Raw genomic sequence first — 23,089 nt, 5'->3', positions numbered from 1 at the left:
AAGCAGCAAAGCGAGATGGGGACAACTTTTCACACAAATGGTTAAGATCTGAAATGTCCTGCCTTGGAGTTACAGAATGGCATGTTCAATCAAAAGTGAATTGATTTATTATCTGAAAAGGAGAAATGAGCTGAGTTACAGCGAGAGGGCTGGGATTGGCACTAGCTGCATTGCTCATTCAGGGAGCTGGCATGGGCAAATGACCTCATGTTCTGTAACAGTTCCTATTCCGATTATGATGAACATTGAAACATGGGAAAAGGAACACCTCCATCTGACAAGTACACATTCGTTTTGTTTCATTTCATTTGTACGATAGCTTGCGTTCCTCAAATGCCTCCTGTTGAACAAGCTAACATCAATCCCTCCTCCAAGTTTACTTAATTACTCATCTATTCCAGTACTCAACATTTATCTTGGAGTTGATTAATCAGCTCAGTCATAAACAACAAAGAGAACATTTGGAATTCTCAAGTAAGTGGCAAATTTATGAACCCAAAGCTGAAAGTCTGCAAATATAAGGCTGAGGGCATCCAGGCCTTTCAGTTAAATCAGATTTCCCACACTTTCAGTTGAAACATTCAGAACACTGGACAAGAAAGGAATATATGCAATATACATCTTTACAATTTCGGCAAATTTGAGTCTATTAAGTGGCTCAGCAGTCACTTCACAAATAGTTTTGTTCTAGCACAGATATATTTCATCATATTAAGATATCCATTATTTGTGGAAATATTCATCTGAAAGAAAAGGTGAAATTTTTAAAAAATTTAATTTGGTCGCCACGTACTCTTTGCAGGTTGATGAATCAGACTGAACTACGTGGTTTTCTATGAGTTAGAAGGTAGAATATAAGCAGGAGTTGAAATTTGTTACAAAATCCTATACATACCATGCTCCAATGTCTCCTCGACTGTCAGTAGTATAGTCATTCAAACAATCTAAAAGACTATTGTAGATCTGGGATACGTTACTTCGGCAGATGACTTGATCACATGGCCCATCTTCATGCACCCCTACAGTTTTACAGACTCTACATCAAAACATTAGAAAACCAGATCAGAAAATGACCTAACAACTAAAAGTTTAGTTTAACAATGAGTTGCATTTTGTTCAGACATTTAAGAGTCTTATAGTTTTGTAAATTCTTTGTTATCTTTCATCTTTGATAGCTCTACAGCCCATCCACCACACAGAAGCAGGAGTAAGCAGATCAAAATGCTGTTTTGGGCTGACCACCAGAAGGAAAGACATCATAACTCTCCCTCTATTTTCTATTGCTACATATCAGAGTGGTTAAGTAGCAATATAACTCAGTCCTACAATCATACAGTAAGTGACAAAAACATTTACAACATTGAAGAATACATTCTTCAGTCATTTGGGATCTGTTGATTTGTCAAAATTTTAAGCTCCACTTTTGCATCATGCTTCCAAGAATTAAATGAACCTGAGATCTTCTTAAAGATCAGTAAATTATTTAACTGGTTTACTTCCTCCCAACAAATTAAGTAATTTTAGGGAATATCTCAATAGTCTCAATGTGAGAATAAATTACAATTTAATATACTGAAGGAAAAAATGCTAATAATACTCAGCAGGTCTGGCAGCATCTGAAGAGACAGAAAAAGAATTTCAGGTCAATGACTCTTCATCAGATGAAACAGTACAGCCTGAAACCATTAACTCTACCTCCATCCTGAGGTGCTGAAAACACACCTGCTGAATTTTTCTAGCATTCTCTTTTGTTTCAAAATTTTAGCATCTGCACCCATTCACTTGTGGCACATATTATTACACTGATGCGAATAAACTGTAATTCTCCATACTGAGCAATGGCTTTCAGTGCATCCCTCCTCGCTTCTGCAAAGGTGGTATCTTTCACTGTGATCCAGGTGACTCTCTGTAGACCTTCTAACACCTGCAATCATCCAAATACAAATTAGGAATATTCATAACTTTAAAATATCATGTCACCAGTCAGATTAGTTTGATTACTTACGTCAATTTTAAACACTGTACTTGAATAAAGGGATAAAATAAGCAGATTTTGAATTCAATACAAATCTGGAATTAAGAGTCTAACGATGACCAGAAAACCATCAATTGTCAGAAGACCCCATCTGGTTCACTAATGCTTTTTAGGGAAGGAAATCTGCTGTTCTTACCTGGTCTAGGCTATGTGTGGTTCTGGACCAACAGCAATGTCGCTGACTCCTCCCTTCCTCGACATCTCCCTTTCCATTTCTGGTGATAGGCTGGCCATTAGTATCCATTTTAAACCCACCAACTCCCACAGCTACCTGGACTATACATCCTTGCACCCTGTTTCCTGTAAATACTCTATTCCATTGTCTCAGTTTGTCCCTCTCCATCGCATACGTTCTGATGAGGTCAACTTCGACAACAGAGCCTCCGAAATGTCCACCGACTTCCTCACCCGAGGATTACACAGCTCCAGTGTCGACAGGGGTCTCAACAGGGTCCAACCCATCTCCCACACTTCCACCCTCACGCCTTCTCTTCCCTCCTGCAACAGCAACAGGGTTTCCCTTGTCCTTACTTACTCTCCCACCAGCATCCACATCCAGAAGATCATCAGCCATCATTTCGTCCATCTCCAGCAAGATGTCACCACCAGGCACATGTTCCCCTCCCCTCCCCTCCCTTGTCCACCTTCTACAGGGACTGTTCCCCTGGGACAACCTGATTCACTCCTCCTTCACTCCCAACACCCTCCCATAGCCCCATAACACCTTTCCCTGCAACGCAGAAGGTGGACTACCTGTTCATTTACCTCCTCCCTCTTCAGTATCGAAGGGCCCAAACATACCTTCCAGGTGATGCAGCACTTCACCTGCACTTCTCACAATCTTGCCTACTGCATTTGCTGCTCACAATGTGGTCTCCTCTACATTGGGTAAACAAAGTGTAGATTGGGTGACTGCTTCGCAAAAAAGACGCCACCCTTCCAGTTGCCTGTCACTTCAACACACCACCCTGTTTCCTAGCCAATATCTCTTTCACAGGCTTGCTACAGTGCTCCAGTGAAGCTAGCACAAGGCGGAAGAACTGCACCTCATTTTCCACTTAAAAAACCCTGCAGCCCTCTAGACTCAATACTGAGTTCAATAACTTTAGAGCTTGAATTCCTCTATGCCCTAGCCCAATACCACCCAAGCCAGACCTTGTTATCACATCATCTGCCATTACACAATAGATATTGTTAGCCGCTAACAGTCTCCATTAACACCTATTCATTTTTCCTACCAGATTGGTAATGACTCCTTTGTCTGTCCAACTGTTCTTCTCTCTCTTTGGACTCTATCCCTACTCATCATTTGCTCCTTAGCCCTCTCCCACATTATCTTCTGCATATAAACTGACACTTTCCTAGCTGCAATCAGTTCTAAGGGTCATCGGCCTGAAATATTAACTTTGATTTCTCTTTACAGATGCCAGTAGACCTGCTGAGCTTTTCCAGCAATTTCTAATTTTATGGCTAACTCTTAACTGTCCTCTGAGTAAGAAGAGAGGGGCAATAAACGCTAGCCTAGCCAGCAACATCCTCTGAATTTTGTTGAAGAGACAGTGAAAATATATAACATTCAGCATTGTGTATACTCAAAACTGAACCCTCATTCATTGGCTTAATGTAGTCGTTTAGTTAACAGGTTTTGAGAAGATTTGTAGCTCAGCTTAAGGTTCTTGAAGTAGGTTTGCTCACTGAGCTGGAAGATTCATTTTTAGATGTTTCGTCACCACACTAGGTAACATCTTCAGTGAGTCTCCAGACAAAGCACTGCTGATGACTCCTGCTTTTTACTTATATGTTTGGGTTTCTTTGGGTTGGTGATGTCATTTCTGGTTCTTTTTCTTGGGGTGGGGGGAGGGGGGTGGTTGCTAAATTGGAACCAAGTCAATGTGTTTGACTTTCGGTTGGAATGCCATGCTTCTTAGAATTCTCATGCGTGACACATCTTGCTGTACCACCATCACGATCCATCACCATTAGCTGCTGTTAACTTTAGCCATGTGTTGCTCTCAAATTCATTTCTGAATTCTCTACGCTTGATCACTTCCTTCCCATCATTTTGTTAAACTCAAATCCTTCTACTTTTACCTTGCCAATTTCATCTTCCTCATCTCCCTAGTTTTTTTGCCATGTTCACTATCTATGTCCCTTTCTTCCTGATGATAATGTACTAAGAGTCATCCTTCATCTTGTCAGGAACAAGATAAAGTTGCAAAGTTTTATAGAGTCATAGAGATGTACAGCATGGAAACAGACCCTTCGGTCCAACCCGTCCATGCCGACCAGATATCCCAACCCAATCTAGTCCCACCTGCCAGCACCCGGCCCATATCCCTCCAAACCCTTCCTATTCATATACCCATCCAAATGCCTCTTAAATGTTGCAATTGTACCAGCCTCCACCATTTCCTCTGGCAGCTCATTCCATACACGTACCACCCTGTGTGAAAAGGTTGCCCCTTAGATCTCTTTTATATCTTTCCCCTCTCACCCTAAACCTATGCCCTCTAGTTCTGGACTCCCCGACCCCAGGGAAAAGACTTTGTCTATTTACCCCATCCATGCCCCTCATAATTTTGTAAACCGCTATAAGGTCACCCCTCAGCCTCTGACGCTCCAAGGAAAACAGCCCCAGCCTGTTCAGCCTCTCCCTATAGTCCAAATCCTCCAACCCTGCCAACATCCTTGTATATCTTTTCTGAACCCTTTCAAGTTTCACAACATCTTTCCGATAGGAAGGAGACCAGAACTGCATGCAATATTCCAACAGTGGCCTAACCCATGTGCTGTACAGCCGCAACATGACCTCCCAACTCTTGTACTCAATACTCTGACCAATAAAGGAAAGCATACCAAACGCCTTCTTCACTATCCTATCTACCTGTGACTCCACTTTCAAGGAGCTGCACTCCAAGGTCTCTTTGTTGAGCAACACTCCCTAGGACCTTACCATTAAGTGTATACGTCCTGCTAAGATTAGCTTTCCCAAAATGCATCCAGCACTTCCTCCTCTGTAATATGGACATTTTGCAAGATGTCACCATCTATTTCCCTACAGTCTATATCTTCCATGTCCTTTTCCACAGTAAATACTGATGCAAAATACTCATTTAGTATCTCCCCAATTTTCTGCGGCTCCACACAAAGGCCGCCTTGCTGATCTTTAAGGGGCCCTATTTTCTCCCTAATTACCCTTTTGTCCTTAATGTATTTGTAAAAATCCTTTGGATTCTCCTTAATTCTATTTGCCAAAGCTAGCTCTTGTCCCTGTTTTGCCCTCCTGATTTCCCTCTTACGTATACTCCTACTTTCTTTGTTCTCTTCTAAGGATTCACTCGATCTCACCTATACCTTACATATGCTTCCTTCTTTTTCTTAACCAAACCCTCAATTTCTTTAGTCATCCAGCATTCCCTATACCAACCAGCCTTTCCTTTCACCCTGACAGAACTTTTGGTGGACTCTTGTTATCTCATTTCTGAAGGTTTCCCATTTTCGAGCCGTCCCTTTAACAGCGAACATCAGCCCCCAATCAGCTTTCGAAAGTTCTTGCCTAACATCGTCAAAATTGACCTTTCTCCAACTTAGAACTTCAACTTTTAGATCTGGTCTATCCTTTTCCATCACTATTTTAAAACGAATAGAATTATGGTCGCTGGCCCCAAAGTGCTCCCCCACTGACACCTCAGTCACCTTCCCTGCCTTATTTCCCAAGAGTAGGTCAAGTTTTGTACCTTCTCTACATCCACATACTGAATCAGAAAATTGTCTTGTATGCACTTAATAAACTCCTCTCCATCTAAACCTTTAACACTATGGCAGCCCCAGTCTATGTTTGGAAAGTTAAAATGCCCTACCATAACCACCCTATTATTCTTAAAGATAGCGGAGATCTCCTTACAAGTTTGTTTCTCAATTTCCCACTGACTATTAGGGGGGCTATAATACAATCCCAATAAGGTGATCATCCCTTTCTTATTTCTCAGTTCCACCCAAATAACTTTCCTGGATGTATTTCCGGGAATATCCTCCCTCAGCACAGCTGTAATGCTATCCTTTATCAAAAACGCCATTCCTCCTCCTCTCTTGCCTCCCTTTCTATCCTTCCTGTAGCATTTGTTGTTGATTATAGTTTCTTCCATTGCTTTTTTGCATCAATTATCTTAAATTGAATGAACTAATCTTAACATTATCTTAACCTTTTCCCCTACATAATTAATGAGCTATTTCTGTCCAAAATGGATATACATTTAAAACATTTATTCAGGTTCAAATATACTGGGATGCAGCGCAGTCACCAAACCATCACTTAACTACTTTAGCAAGTAGCCATGTCTGTTCTAACTCCAGCTTATGTAAGAGTCAAGACATTAAATGTTTGAATCAGATGGAATGATGCCACTACATACCTGGGCATAACTTGTTAAAGCATTGATTGGTCAAGTTATTTTCAGAAGAGAACACTTTTGGAAAATTTTAAAGCTTTGTTAAATTACCACCATACACATTTATTAAGTCATTTTACTATTGTAGCAAATAAATTCTTGAAAAACACTACCGATCACAAGATTAAAAACACTTCAAATCTTCGTAGTCACAAGGTCTGCTCGAGACAGAAATGTAATATTTTGAAAACCAGTGTACATACATTATACTTTGTAAAAAGCTTTATTGATTACTTGCTACTTTAAAAATATAAATATCTTTATTCTTACCTGGTGGAGTTTACCATTGAGCATAAATTTAGGAAGTGCACCCAAAGCCAAAGAATATCCACAGCGAGTCATTTCTTCAGAACGTTGGAGCTCTGAAATATATTTGTCCACTAGCTTATCTAAAGATGATTTAAAATTAGGAAAACAAACAAGGTCAAAAACTTGCCACCTTACTTAAATTGTCACGTGTGACTTTAACAGAAATATTACCATATATCATTCAAAGGCAACAACCTACCCTAACACAATGTTACAATGGAACTCCGGGCTGAATATGAATGGTGTTTGGAATGGGAATTACCATTGCAGCTGCAAAGGCGAAGGGGAAATAGAGTAGATGTTTTATACTTACTTAGGTTGGAATAGGGAAAGTTTATTTGCTCTGCTATGGGAGACAGTGTAAATGAATTATTAACTTAAAACACAAAAAGTGCTAAAAGAGTTAAAGATAAATTTCAGTAAGCAGAAAGTTGTTGGAACACAAACTATGTCACTAAAAGCGAAGTTCAGGCCTGGCACATTGCATCAGGGAAGTGGGGAGAAAGTGGGACACTAAGATTAGCTTTGCAATACTCTCATAAAGAGCCAACATAAGCACCATGGACCAAAGGCTGCTATATTTTAGGTTTTGTGATTCATAAGCTATAAGTTGACTACATGAAAGAGCATCCCAATTTTGAGAAGATTTGAAGCTCAGGTTGAGGTTCTGGATGTAGATATGCTCGCTGAGCTGGAAGGTTCAGTTTCAGACATTTCGTCACCATACTAGATAAAATCTTCAGTGAGCCTCCGGAAGAAGCACTGCTGATGATTTCTGCTTTCTATTTATACATTTGGGTTTCATTGGGTTGGTATGTCATTTCCTGTTCTTTTTCTCAGCGGGTGGTAAATCGGGTCCAAGTCAACGCGTCGGTTGATAGAGTTCCGGTTGGAATGCCATGCTTCTAGGCATTCTTGTGCGTGTCTCTGTTTCGCTTGTCCTAGGATGGATGTGTTGTCCCAAAGTGGTGTCCTTCCTTATCTGTATGTAAGGATACTAGTGAGAGAGGGTCATGTTGTTTTGTGGCTAGTTGATGTTCATGTACCCTGGTGGCTAGTTTTCTGCCTGTTTGTCCAGTGTAGTGTTTGTTACAGTCCTTGCATTAGCTGCTGTTGCCAAGCAGCCTGAGTAGTCTGGCAGTCATTTCAGAGTTGTCTTTGATGTGATATTGGTGAAGTCTTTGATGAAGTCATTGGAAATGACTGCCAGACTACTCAGACTGCTTGGCATCATGGTATCCCACAAAACGACCAACAAACCACAACAGCAGCTAATGAATTTGAAAGACCCTATACAGACAACAAGCAAAACTAATGTCATTTACAAAATACCGTGCAAGAACTGTAACAAACACTACATTGGACAAACAGGCAGAAAACTAGCCACCAGGATACATGAACATCAACTAGCCATAAAACGACATCACTTTGACTGGGACAACGCATCCATCCTAGGACAAGTGAAACAGAGACACGCACAAGAATTCCTAGAAGCATGGCATTCCAACCAGAACTCTATCAACAAACACATTGACTTGGATCTCATTTACCACCCCCTGAGAAAAAGAATAGGAAATGACATCACCACAGGAAACGACATCACCAACCCAAAGAAACTCAATCATATAAATAGAAAGCAGAAATCATCAGCAGTGCTTTTTCTGGAGGTTCACTGAAGATGTTACCTAGTATGGTGACAAAATGTCTGAAAATGAACCTTCCAGCTCAGTGAGAAAACCAACATCCAGCTTCCCAATAAAAGGAAAAGTGCATGTTTTCTGTTTGCTTACTCTGCTATCCAGCAGTCTACAGAAAGCACCAATACAAAAAGATAGGGACATTATAACCTGGTGTTGCAGGAAAATGGCATGTGTCTGGAAGTTGACATGTTCATGAATTTAAGGAAAAGGAAGTCATGGATTGAGTAGTAATAAACAACATAGGAGGAATCATGTAGGTTGGTGTGTGTGTGTGTGAGAGAGAGAGAGAGCGAGAAAGATCAGTTCCAAGGAAATTTGTATTAGCAGTTTTGAATATAAGAGGGGCATTATCTGAAGAGTGAAAACAAATTGTCAATCGTGGCTGAGCCAGATGTTGATTGTTCAAGTCTCACTCCAAACAGTGAGCACAAAAATCTAGGTTGACACTCCAGTGCACAGCTGGTAGAATGTTGCAGTGCCGTTTTAAAATTCTCCTCCTCCCTTCCAAGTCCCTTTATGGTTTCACTCTTCCCGATCCTTTTAATCTCCTCTAGTCTTACAACCTTCAGAGATAGGAGAATGTGAGGACTGCAGATGCTGGAGATCAGAGCTTAAAAATGTGTTGCTGGAAAAGCGCAGCAGGTCAGACAGCATCAAAGGAACAGGAGAATCGACGTTTCGGGCATAAGCCCTTCTCCATTCCTAAAGAAGGGCTTATGCCTGAAACGTCTATTCTCCTGCTCCTTTGATGCTGCCTGACCTGCTGCGCTTTTCCAGCAACACATTTTTAAAACCTTCAGAAATATCCACACTTATCCAGTTTTGGCCTTTGCGCACACCCGCTTTTAACTGCTCCATGCTTGGAGATCATGTCATCAGCTGGCTAGACCCAAGCTTTTGTATTCCTCTATAATTAACTTTGTTTCCTTTACGATGCTCCTTAAAACCTGCACTTTGGTCAAGATTTTAGCCATCTGCCTGGATTTTACCTATGTAGCTTGATGTCCAATTTTGCTTTATAATGCTCCGATGAGATACCTTGGAATATTTTATGATGGCATGGTGACTCAGGGGTTAGCACTGCTGCCTCACAGTGTCAGGGACCTGGGTTTGATTCCAGCCTCAGGCAACTGTCTGTGTGGAGTTTGCACATTCTCACCGTGTCTGCGTGGCTTTCCTCCAGCTACTCCAATTTCCTCCCACAATCCAATGATGTGCAGGTTAGGTGAACTGGCTATGCAAAATTGCCCATGGTGTTCAGGGATGTGTAAGTTAGGTGCATTAGTGAGGCGAAAGTGAGGTCTGCAGACGCTGGAGATCAAAGCTGAAACTTTATTGCTGGAACAGCACAGCAGGTCAGGCAGCATCTAGGGAACAGAAGATTCGACGTTTCGGGCACATGCCTGAAGAAGGGCATGTGCCCGAAACGTCGAATCTTCTGTTCCCTAGATGCTGCCTGACCTGCTGTGCTGTTCCAGCAATAAAGTTTCAGCATTAGTGAGGCGTAAATGAAGGGGAATGGGTTTGGGTGGGTTACTCTTCAGAGGGTTGGTGTGGACTTATTGGCCCGAATGGCCTGTTTCAACACTGTAGGGAATCTATTATTTTATTATATTAAAGCTGCTGTATAAACACAAATGGCTGTTGCAAAAAATGCTGTTTTTGGAGTGACAGATTAAACTGAGGCCATGCCCTTTCATATTAAAAGAAAGAATTTATGACATTATCTGGAAGAGCATAGCAACCAAACATTGTGTCTTGGTCAATAGTTATGTCCCTATGCACATCACAAAACCATATTCTACTTATATTTGTAGAACTCTAACATACTCATTTGGTTTCTGTGTTTCTTACAACAGCAAATTATAGTTCAGAAGTAATCAATTAGCTGTGGGAAACTTTGGAACATCCTGAAATCATAAACTGCACTGAATAAATGCATCTCTTTTTCATTGCAGTTTTTTTTTTAGACAAACAGAAATTGTAAACAAGAAATATAAAAATGAACTGTGAAAACTTTTACAGGTATGATTAGCAAAGATAAATGAGAGTCCATGGCAGCAAAGACCGAAGAGTTTAGAATGAAAGTCAGGGAAATGGCAGAAAAGCTAAATAATGACTTTTTGTCTTTCTTCATGAAGATTTATGCAAAATCTCAGGGAAAAAAAAAGAGATCCAAGGGACTAGTGACAACGAGGAACTGAAATAAATTATCATTAATAACAAAGTAGCAGTGGAGAAATTAATGGTATTCAAAGGTGAGAAATGCCCAGCATCAAATGATTTACATCTCAGAGTGTTGAAAGAGGTGACTATTGAACTATGGATGCATTGGTGGTCATCTTTCAAAAGTTCTTATAGAATCAGGAATGGTCTTTGCAGATTGGAAGCCTGCAAATGTAACCTCACTATTTCATAAATGAGAGAGGAAGGAAACAGGGAATTACAGACCCGTTAGTCTGACAGCTGTACTAAAGAAAATACCGGAAACTAGGAGGAGAGGATGTGATAACCAGGCATATAATATAATGGTCTGACTGGGCAGAATAAACATGGATTTATGAAGAGGAAATCATGTTTGAGAATCCTTTTGGAGTTCTGAGGACATTCTGGCAGAGAAGATAAGGCAATAGCAATGTCTGGGTGTATTTCGATTTTCAGAGGATTTTTGATAAGATCCCATAGGGGGTTAGTAAACAAAATAAAAGCACAGGGATAGGGATTAAAATACTGCCCTCATTTAAAAATTCATTAACAGAAATAAAATAAACAGTGAGAATAAATGCATCATATCATCAGGTTGGCAGTGCAGCATGCAAAGTCTGGTGATACAAAACCTACGTAATTGATTTGGACATGGTTACCAAGTGTAATGTTTCCAAGTTGGTAGATGACACAAAACTAGATGAGAATGTGTCTTGTGAGGAAAGTACAAAGAGACTACAAAAGAAGATGCACAAGCTGAGTGAATAGGCAAGAACATGGGAAATGGAATGTAAAATATATAACCTGGGAAGTTATCCACTTTGGTAGGAGAAATGGAGGTGCAGAGTATTTCTGAAACAGTGAGAAATTAGGAGTGCTGATATCCAGAATAACCATAGTGTTGTTGTGCTAAGTTACTGAAAGTATGTTCGTCTTTATCACAACAGGATTTGAGTACAGGCATACGGATGTCACGTTTCAATTAGAGAGTTAGAGTGCACCTTGAATTTTGGGTCGCTCACCAAAAGATGGATATACCTTTCAGAGAAGGAATGCAGAAGATGTTCACCAGACTATTCCCTGGTATGGCTGGACTGCTGTATAAGGACAGATCAAGGAAACTGGGTCTGTATTCTCTTGGGTTTACAAAAAGAAATTTACTCCTTGACGTTAGTAAAATTCTTAAATCGTGAAATGGGGTAAGCATAGAATGGATGCTTCCCTTGGCTGGGTGGGAGAGGGAGTTCTTGGAATAACAAGCAAACCTTTTAGGTCTGAGATAAGGAGGAATTTCTTCATTTCAAGGGTAGAGAATCTTGTGCCTATTCTGGAGGGCAGTGGAACATCAGTCACTGAGTATGTTCTGGATATATTTCCAGATATTAATGACATCAAGGGATACGGGTAACAGAGAAAAATGGTGTTGATATATACAACCAGCCATGACTTAGCATGGCACAGCACACTCAAGGGACTGAATGGACTACTCCTATGTTCCTATGAGTTTCAGGGGGAGGGAGATTAATTTTTTCACTTTAGCAAATCAATGAATTCAGTCAGCCGAACAGCATCAGTTATTAAAGATCACAATAGTTTCAAAGTATATAACCTTACACCTAAGTGCACTAAATTACATAGTTTGCAGCAAATGTGAGATCCAGTACAACATTATAAACCACTCCTACATTCATTGGTGCTTTGTATGTGCCCTTGGAGATTGAGTGAGTATGTGACAACTGTGCCAAAGTAAATAGTGATCTACTTAATACATTTTAAAAACTTGATTCTTACAAGTCTATTTACCTGCATTGTGACCAACACAGCTAAAGCTATGTTAATGGAAATAATTTTCTGCATTCCTTGGTCAATTTGTTTTATGGTCAATTAAACAATCACTTTTTAAAGAGTGCAAAATGCATTTATTGGAAACTAGTTGAAAACATTTCTGTGTATAAATCTTTCTTATCACATTGATCTCTGTACAGGTTCACCATCATGCGATGTAAACATTTAAACACTTGACATTTAACACAAGATGCATCTCTGTAACAAGCCATTTCAGAAAAGCAAAATGTAATTAATTATACTTTAAAAACAACATAGTTTGGAATGAACACTGAAATAATGTATGTGGAGATTTCTACACATCATTAAGTTAGATGCTTGAATTTAAGTGATTTGGAAGATATTAACAGATATGCATATATTATGCAAAAGAAAATGGGACTAAACTTGAAAATGGTAACATCAAATTAAAACTGAGCAGGGATCAAATAAAGCGGATTGAAACCTTTTCTTAAAATAAAACACAAAATAGTGAGAGCGAAATTTCCTTTTGGTTTTGAAAAGGACCAAGCCAAATGAATTTCTTACTCTGTACTTCAGGGTCTGCTGTTCCCTGGGCAGTTTGATAGTACTCATTGCACAAAGCAGTCAGTGCTGAGATCACAGCATCCTGAAACTGAACACACAGAAATTATTACTACTTCACAGTGATTAATACTCAAATAACTTAATTTGTACAAGCAAAGAAATAACCATACTGATTCTGATCTGTTACAATAAGGGAAATCAGTGGTACAAAATATGAACTGTAATCTCAGTAATATTTATAAAACTCAGCACAAAATATACTGAAACATAAACTGGAACATTGAGCCAGATTTTCTGAGTAGTGGCAACCTCATGCAGATTAGGTGAATAAATGGATTGTGTCTCACACAGATTGTCACCTCGTCACTGTTTTATGAAAGAAGGGAGCCGCACAATTCTGATAGTAGATTCTGCTCAGGGCTCCTTCAGAGTACGGAGACGTTCTTCTACTCTGACAGCTCTTTCATATCGTCAAACTATCAAGGATGGCAAATCGCGCCTCCTTTTCACAGCAGTCAGTTGCCATATATCGACATTTAAAGGTCCGACAAGCCACTTTGACAGCTGCTGTCCAACTGTAAGATGATAAACAATGTGCGATGTTAAGGTGTTGGGAAGGTAACATGCCAAGTGTAGGGGGATGGAGTGTCAACTGAGTAAGATCCCCATTAGGAAGGGTGCCTGCTGGATAGGGGTATGGTGTCAGGGGTTGTAGTGTCTGAGTGCCAGGTTGCAAAGTAACTGATGCCACAATGAGGCTATGTTTTGGTGAGTATGTGAAACCAAGTCTTGCAGTGTGTCAGGTCTGGGAGGGGGAGGTTCAGGTCCAGTGGAGGGACTGGGCCCTGTGAGCAGCTTCGTTCCAAGGGGAGTTAGCTCCAATATGGGGCAAGTCCTGAGGGGCATTAGGGTTCTTGGGGAGGATAAGTTAGGAGTGTGAGATGGAAATATGAGGTTAGATTAAAAGCTACTCAGGAGTTAGACTATCTTTTTAATACTCTAATTTTTCCTGAGTAACTATTTTATCTACATTCATGGAACCATCCAAAGTTCCTTATGTTATGAAACTTTCAGAGGGTTCCAGGTGTGACGGAATTGTGATTCGACTCAATCTCCATTCCTAACTCCCATCTATTCTGGAATATGACTTGGGGCCTTCAAAATTTCTGAATTAATATACATTTAAGATCTAACTTTCCATTATTCAAATTTATACTGTGCCATTCAGTTGCCATATTCAATTTTTACAGCATGATATATAATAAGAAAGACCAAAATAAGATAGAATACCTTGATTTTCTGTTTTGCAGTGCTGGTAAAATGATGTATGCTTTTCAGACTGTCATCAATAAGCCACTGCCATTCACCTAATTAAAACAAATTTTGTAGAAATATGTATAGAAGGCGGCACCTCAACATATACACACTGTTTCCTGAATTAAACAATAAACATTCTGCTTCTGAAAGACAGTCATCTAAGCTGAAGAAAATGCAGTGTTTACGCAGGGCAATAGTTGATTTCTGAGGCTACGAGCACCTGCATGGGTCACAGTTATGCCTGCCTCTTTATGGGGTATGTAGAATGATCCTTGTTCCAGTCCTACACTTGCCTCCACCCAAAACTTTTTTTTGACACATTGACAACTGTTTCAGTGCCACTTCATGCTCCCACCAGGACCTGAAACATATGTTCATTTACCTCCAATTTCTACTCCTCTATAAAACTTTCACATTGTCCATTTGTGATACTTCCCTTTCTTTCCTTGACCTTTGCATCTCCAATATGGGGAATAAACTGTCTGATGCCATCCACTACAAAGCCATTGACACCCATAGCTATCTTCACTACATCTCTTCCCATCACATATCCTGCAAGGATTCCATCCCATTCTCCCAGTTCCTTTGTCCATGTCAAATCTGTTCAGATGATACCACTCTCCGAAACAACACTGCTTACATGACTTTCTTATTTCATAATTCTGGTTTCCCGCCCACTGTGGTTGAAAGGGCCCTCAAGGATACCTGACCTATCACCTGTGCTTCTGCCCTTGCCCCTTCCCATCACTTACAGCAATGTAATCTGGTGTCCCTTGTCCTTTTTATCCTAGTAGCCTCTGCATTCAAAGGATCATTCTTCACCATTTCACACAACTCCAGCAGAACACCACCACCAAACACATCTTCCCCTCACTCCCCAATCTGCATTTCACATCGATCTTTCCTTCTGGGACAGCCTGGTTCATTCTTGACCTCCAGCACCAATCCCTCTTTCCCACAACATCTTCTCATGTAACTGAAGATGATGTAACACCAGTCCATCACCAATTCCCTGCTCACCATCCCAGGACCTAAACAATTTTGCCAGGTGAAGCAACATTTCACCTGTATTTTCTCCAGTCTTGGGAACTGTATTCACTGCACCCAATGTGGCCTACTCGACATTGGAGACACTAAACACAGATGGGGTGACCGTTTTGTAGAATACCTCTGGTCCGTGCTCAAGCATGACCCCAACCTTCCAATGGCCTGTCATTTTAACACAGCGTTCTGCTCACATATCACTTGTCTGTCCTCAGCATGCTGCAGTGTTTCAGTAAATCACATTGAAAACTGGAGAAACAACATTTCATCTTCAGACTAGGCACTTCACAACGTTATGGACTCCACAGTGAGCTCAACACCTTCAAATTGTGAATCCATTCATTTCCTTTCTTTTAACTTTACTGGCTGTATTCTCTGTTATCATGTCCCTGTTCCCCTCCCCCACCCCCCCCCAACCCAGTGGGACTGTCTGTTCTTTCAAGTCTGGCAGTTAGACACACCATTGTTCTGCTGTTCTCACATTCCAATCACTTAATCTTAACTACCAACATCCTTTCTCCCCCTGCTGCCCCCGCCGCTGCCCCTGCCCCCACCCCCCCCCAACATTATTGTATAAATGCTGCCCCCTCCATAGTTCACTTCAGTTCTGAGGAAGAGTCACCTAGACTCGAAACATTAACTTGCTTTCTCTCCATGGATGCTGTGATCTCCAGCAGTTTTTATCACCTTCATCCCCTCCCCCACTCACCCATTGTACTCTATGCTACTTTCTCCCCACCCCCACCCTCCTCTAGGTTATCTCTCCACGCTTCAGGCTCACTGTCTTTATTCCTGAAGGGCTTTTGCCTGAAACGTCGATTTTGCTGCTCCTTGGATGCTCCCTGAATTGCTGTGCTCTTCTAGCACCACTAATCCAGAATCTGGTTTCCAGCATCTGCAGTCATTGTTTTTACCTATGTTAATATTGCCATCCTGCTCCACTTTTCCAATGAAACTCAACACAAGCTGGAGGAACTGCACTTCATTTTCCACTGATACACAGCATAGTCTTCATGATTGAACACTTGAGTTCAACAACTTCAAACCATGACCTCTAACATTGACCTTGATATCACCACACACCCCTCTCCCCCAACCAACCACCACCCATGTCTGCTGGCTTTACTCTCAGCAGAGCGTCCCCATTCTGTCCTTTGCTCTAGGCACCCTCATCATCTACTTCACTTGCTCCACCTTTCCCTCTGTCAACCAGATAAAAACCATGAAATTCTAGCCCTTTTCATTTCTGAAGAAGTAATAAGAACATAAGAACTAGGAGCAGGAGTAGGCCGCCTGGCCCTTCGAGCCTGTGCCGCATTCAATAAGATCATAGCTGATCATTTGTGGACTCAGATTCACATACGCGCACACTCACCGTAACCCTCAATTCCTTTATTGTTCAAAAAAAATCTATCTTCGCTTTAAAAACATTTATTGAAGTAGCGTTGACTACTTCACTGGGCAAGGAATTCCATTGATTTACAAACCTTCAGGTGAAGAAGTTTCTTCTCAATTCAGTCCTAAATCTGCTCCCTCTAATCTTGAGGCTGTGCCCTCTTGTTCTAGTTTCACCTGCCAGTAGAAACATCCTCCCTACTTCTATCTTATCTATTTCCTTCATAATTTTATATGTTTCGATAAGAACGCCCCTCATTCTTCTGAATTCCAATGAATATAATCCCAGTCTGTCCTCATAAGCCAATCCCTTCAATTCTGGAGTCAACCTAGTGAATCTTCTCTGCACCCAGTCAGTGCCCGTACATCCTTTCTCAAGTAAGGAGACCAAAACTGTACGCAGTACTCCAGGTGTGGCCTCACCAGCACCCTGTACAGCTGCAACATAACCTACCTCCTTTTAAACTCAATCCCTTCAGCAATGAAGGACAAAATTCCATTTGCCTTCCTAATTACTTGTTGTACCTGCAGACCAACCTTCTGTGATTCATGCACAAAGGCAGCCAGGTCCCTCTGCATAGCAGCATGCTGCAAATTTTTATCATTCAAGTGATAATCTTGTTTACTATTATTCCTGCCAAAATGGATGACTTCACATTTATTAACATTGTATTCCTTCTGCCAGACCTTTGCCCACACACTCAAAGTATCTATGTTCCTCTGCAAAGTTTCACACACTACATGTGTCAGTTGGTTAGCTCAAGTGGTTGGAGGGTAGTGCGAATAACACCACGGTCGTGGGTTCAATCCCACACAGACCAGGTGCGGTGTTGGGGTTTGTAAGTGCACCACACTTGCACTATGTTAGGGGCAGCATGGTGGCTCAGTGGTTAACACTGCTGCCTCACAGCGCCAGAGACCCAAGTTTGATTCCAGCCTCGGACAACTGTCTGTGTGGAGTTTGCAAATTCTCCTTGTGTCTGTGCAGGTTTCGTCCGGGTGCTCCGGTTTCCTCCCACAATCTAACGTTAGGTAAATTGGCTATGCTAAACTACCCACTGTGTTCAGGAATGTGTAGGTTAGATGCATTAGTGAGGGGTAAAGTATCAGTCTTTAGAGTAATGGGGAACGGGTTTGGGTGGGATACTCTTCAGAGGGTCGATGTGGACTTGTTGGGCCAAAGGGCCTGTTTCCATACTATAGGGATGCTATATATTCAATACATGGTTCCCAATTCCAAATCATCTATATAAATTGTGAATAATTGCAGTCCCAACACCGATCCCTGAGGCATATCACTAGGCACTGATTGCCAGCCAGAATCCCCACTCTTTGCTTCCTGTTAGTCGACCAATCCTCCATCCACTTTGCCCATATCTCCATTCATCCTTATCTTATGCAGCAGCCTCTTGTGTGGTACCTTGTCAAAGGCCTTTTGGAAATCTAAGTACACTACATTCATTGGGTCCCCGTTATCCTCCTTGCTTGTAATGTCTTCACAGAATTCCAAAAGATTTGTTAAGTTTGGAAAATCAGTGCACTTGCTATTTCTCCCGCTATCTCTTTTAGCACCCTGAGATTCCTTCCATCAGGGTCAGGAGATTTGTCTATCCTTAGCTCAATTAGTTTACCCAACACTACCCCTTCCGTAAGAATGATTGCTTCCAGGTCCTCACCTTCGTCTCTTTGTCAATTACTGGCATGTTATTAGTGTCCTCCACTGTGAAGACTGATACAAATACCTGTTCAATGCCTCGGCCATTTCATCATGTCCTGTAACTAAATTCCCCTTCTCATCCTTTAAAGGAACAATGTTTACTTTAGCCACTCTTTCTCGATTTATATATTTATAGAAACTTTTGCTATCTGTCTTTATATTCTGTGTTGTTTCTCTCACCACAGATGTTGCTAGCCCTTCTGAGTTTCTCCAGCATTTTCTGTTTTTGTTTCAGGTTAACTGTGTTTTTAATTTTAAATAGTAAGTATGTCTGTAGGGTAGGATTATATTTGCTGCAATTGGCTTAGCTGGCAACGACCTCATCCCGTGAATGAATTAAAAAAAAATCAATATTACTAAATGAAGCAAAATATCCTGCATTATTTCATCATTACTGTATATGCATTCACTTCCAATGAAACATCCAAAAAAAAAGTTTTAAAATGGCACATATATCTTATTGATAATTACTGCTCTATTTTGATCTTTTTCAGATGAATTGGTTCTAACAAAGGAATGTACAAACAGCCTCAAAAACTGACATGATTGGAAACCATTGTGACTCACGAGATTGCTTTAGATTCTCTGCTTCACTTCTCCAGATTTTCTTTATCCTTCCAGTTCCACATCATTCATCCTAGAATCATAGAACCCCTACAGTGTGGAAGCAGGCTATTCAGCCCATCAAGTCCACACTGGCACACCGAAGAATATCCCACCCAAATCTTTCCTCCTATTCTATTCTTTATCATCCTGAATTTCCCATGGCCAACCCACCTAACCTACACATCACTAGACACTATGTGCAATTTAGAATGTTCAGTCCCCCTAACCTGCATATATTTGGATTCAGAGAGGAAACCGGAGCATCCGGTAGAAACCCAGGCAGATACGAGGAGAACGTGTAAACTCCACAGTCAGTCGCACGAGGGTAGAATCAAATCTGGGTCCCTGACGCTGTGAGTCAGTAGTGCTAACCACTGAGCCACCGTGCTGCCCACTTCAGCTGTTCAGCATCATTGCTAAACTTAGTCAGCTAATTGGGTAACTAAAATAGGGTCGTCAAAACCTGTAACACAAATGAAGTATTCTTTATTTCCAAAATATAATTTTTTTTATACGGAACTTAATTCTATTTATTGAAAATCCTAATCTGTAATCCATTTTGCACAACATTTACGACTGACTTTATCATAAACGGCAAACAATAACATTGTGCAAGCTCAAGTTCTAAAGAACACATTGAAAACAGCTTACCAATTATAGGGTCATTCTTCAAAGGCAATTTTGACAGTGACATTCTCTCAATGAAGCAGCAAACTGCCAAAAATGGGAAAATAATTTCTGCAGTTAATAATATTTTTACAACTGGTACATTTTTAAAAGTACTGATCAAAATTCATAAATAAATATGGCTTTTCACCAATGGCCAACTCTTTCAAAGAAATGTAATTAGTTTATATTTTAAAATAAGATTTTTTTGATTATTCTAACCATGCACATACAGATGTACAAAAATGTATGAAGAAAGAGTCTATCCTGCCTGATCCATCCAGATGTGGTGAAGCCTATATCCATTAGGTCCAACTCAAACCTAGCCACAATCCTCTGGGTTTAGTCAAAAAAGTGAAAAAGCCATAGCCCAATTTCAAAAAATCTCCAAGATCAACAACAGTTGCAGAATCAGAAAAGTTTAGAAGCAAGCTTATTAAATTTAATTCAATTCAGCAAAGATTTCACGGAATGATTCAATCCTTCACCCTATCATGCACCATTTCTTTGAAAGAATTATCCAAAACGTTTCATTCTCCTTCTGTTTTCCTCCAGGCTCAGAAATCTCATTCCATTAAGATTTTTATCCAAATCTCTTCTCAAAGTTATTATTAAAACTGGAATTACTGCTCTTTAGGCAAGTGCATATCAGGACAACTGTTGTGCAAAATAAATCCCATCACACCAATGTTCTATGTACCAATTATCTTAAATGTGTGCCACCCTTTTATTGACCATTCTGAACTGGTAACAGTTTCTTCTTAGGAACTACATCGGAGTTGAACCCCTTCATTAATTCTCCCTTACACCTTCTCTGCTCTGAAGACAGCCCAAGTTCTCATGCTCTCTATGTAATAATATTTCTTCCCCTGTTAAATCCACAAAATAAATCACACCATTCATGCTTTGAAACCATTACTAACTTTCAAACATAAAGCCGAAAAAAATTGTCTTCTAACGTAGTGTATTAACGCATGCAGTAGTGTGACTGTATTCAGTGTAATAAGCAGCAGCAGTCAACACATTTTGAAATCATCTCACAGAAACGAAACTAGACTTCAGTAACTAACCTACTGACAGGAAAAAGGATTTGGATTTTTTCAGACGGTTACACTTAAAATGACATTAACAGTATTCACTTTTCTCCCCAAGACATTTCAAAATAAAATTAGAGACTTGAACTGAATATGTTGAAATATAGAACAAGAATTGAAGAACAGATGCTCGCTTATATGTTTGCCTTGAATTTCTATGTTTATGAATTGTTGGTATTTGGTGTGAAAGAAAAACAAGATATCCTGTATATTGAAGGAATATCCCAGAACCTTTTTGTACTTCTTATGATTACTCCCTCATGTTTGAGTTAGATACCAGTAAGAGTTGTAAATATTAGTGCTCAACAGACCCTTTGGCATCATCTGAAACTTCACTTTCATTTGAAATCGGGACACAAGAGTTCAATGTTAAAAACATGCTACACTTCAAAAATGCCTCATTGTCCCGAAGTGCTTTACAGCCAAACTTAAATTGTAAAAGGTGCCAGATAATGCAAGTACTGTTTACAAAAAAGCCTCAGGCTCATGATATTTGATGGAAGCAAGACATTAAGTGATCTGATTATCATGTTCTCTATGACTAGACAGCTAATACAGAAATGGAATCAAGTTACTCCAGTTTAAGGTTTCCATCAATTATAAAAATGATGAAAAACAACAAAGTTTGTTGATACACGTTTGAAACATTGTAGAATTAATTGATAGCTTACAATACAATATAGAAAGAAGCAAACACTTGGGTATGAATTATTGATTACATTAGAATTTTGAGATTCAGATGACATTCTTCTAAAAGAACCTATGGGGATAAATTTCTCAACTTACCTGCTGGTCTCATAAATGCTCCACCAAACCCTCTACAGAAAATGAAAAAAAAAATAAAATAAACATTTTTAATCATAAAATCATAATCACAGAATCTGTCTGCCATTATTGTCACAGATGTTCTGGCTACCCCAAAAACTTTAATAACATGATGTTCCCAGTGTCTGTTGATACAGACTGATAATGCATTCGAATAATCGAGTTGCAATCGATCCATTACAGTGACTTCAATTTACAAGTACAGATCAGTTCTACAGGTATAAAGTATAAATTATTTTAAAGTGTGTGCGTTCTATCTGGGTTTGTGCTTAGAATTACCTGGACAAGCAGCTCTCAACAATTAATTAGGAAATCTGTGCTACATTGTTACTTTTGGAATTGCCATACATGAGCTTGCTGACTGCTTGAACAATACTACATTTAGTGTGAGGATGCTGTGGCTTTAAGAGTTGTGGCTTGTCCCGGTTTCTTTTCGATGTAAATTGGGGGACAGGTGAAGAACAGTCTATGAGAAGTTAAACATCTTGTGAGGCCTTAGCTTTTTTTTTTAAGTTGGAACAAGAAAAGCAGCCCAAGTGGGTATGGTCAAGCTCGCACCGATCCAGGACTTTGTTTACTTAGTTTTCAGCAGTTGTTGCTAGAGTCTCGGTAAGGCTGTTACACACACTTTCTGAATTTTCTCTCAAAATTGTCTTTTGATGTTCTCTCCTCCTAGTTTGGAGAACCACATGTGAGGCAATCTGTTTTCTGAATTTGCCTTTCTGCCACGGCTGTGTTTATGAGATGTTACTATATTAGAACAGTTAACGGAAAGGAATAAAATAATCTATTATTCTGTTCAGTTTTCCAACTGAGTCAAGTTATAGAGTCGTAGAGTTATATAGCACAGAAACTGACCCTTCAGTTCAATTCGTCCATACCAACCAGATATCCTAAATTAATCTAATCCCATTTGCCAGCATTTGGCCCATATCCCTCTAAACCCTCCTATTCATGTACCCAGCCAGAGGCCTCTTAACATGTTATAATTGCACCACTTTCCACTACTTCCTCTGGCAAATCATTCCATACATGCACTACCTTCTGCATGTAAACGTTGCCCCTTAGATACATTTAAAATCTTTCCCCTCTCTCCTCAAACTAATGCCCACTCGTTTTGTACTTCCCTACTCTGAGAAAAACACCATGACTATTCACCTTATCTGTGCTACTCATGATTTTATAAACCTCTATAAGGTCACCCCTCAGCCTCCAATGCTCCAGGGAAAACAGCCCCACCTTATTCAGTCTCTCTTTATAGCTCAAACCCTCAAACCTGTTAACATCCTTGGAAATGAGGTTATGGATTTGTTTGCTGTGTATTCTTCGTCACCTCACCAAGTGACACTGTCAGT

General features: G+C 40.2%; 1 protein-coding gene across 1 annotated transcript in view; it reads right to left on the bottom strand.

The window, feature by feature from the left end:
• The window catches only part of tbcd (tubulin folding cofactor D), a 277,831-nt gene that overhangs the window by 68,648 nt on the left and 186,094 nt on the right, over positions 1-23,089 (bottom strand). The window contains exons 23-29 of the mRNA XM_043714487.1: positions 21,696-21,727; positions 19,801-19,863; positions 14,361-14,437; positions 13,071-13,158; positions 6,754-6,872; positions 1,833-1,924; positions 896-1,036 (exon numbers count right to left, since the gene is read on the bottom strand). Coding sequence (XP_043570422.1) covers positions 896-1,036; positions 1,833-1,924; positions 6,754-6,872; positions 13,071-13,158; positions 14,361-14,437; positions 19,801-19,863; positions 21,696-21,727 — 612 coding nt within the window. The remainder of the gene's footprint in view (positions 1-895; positions 1,037-1,832; positions 1,925-6,753; positions 6,873-13,070; positions 13,159-14,360; positions 14,438-19,800; positions 19,864-21,695; positions 21,728-23,089) is intronic.

Source organism: Chiloscyllium plagiosum, chromosome 24 (genome assembly GCF_004010195.1).
Source record: "Chiloscyllium plagiosum isolate BGI_BamShark_2017 chromosome 24, ASM401019v2, whole genome shotgun sequence".
In the NCBI taxonomy this organism is placed as follows: domain Eukaryota; kingdom Metazoa; phylum Chordata; class Chondrichthyes; order Orectolobiformes; family Hemiscylliidae; genus Chiloscyllium; species Chiloscyllium plagiosum.
The sequence above is the reverse complement of the archived record's forward strand: the minus strand, read 5'-3'. Positions and strand labels throughout refer to the sequence as shown.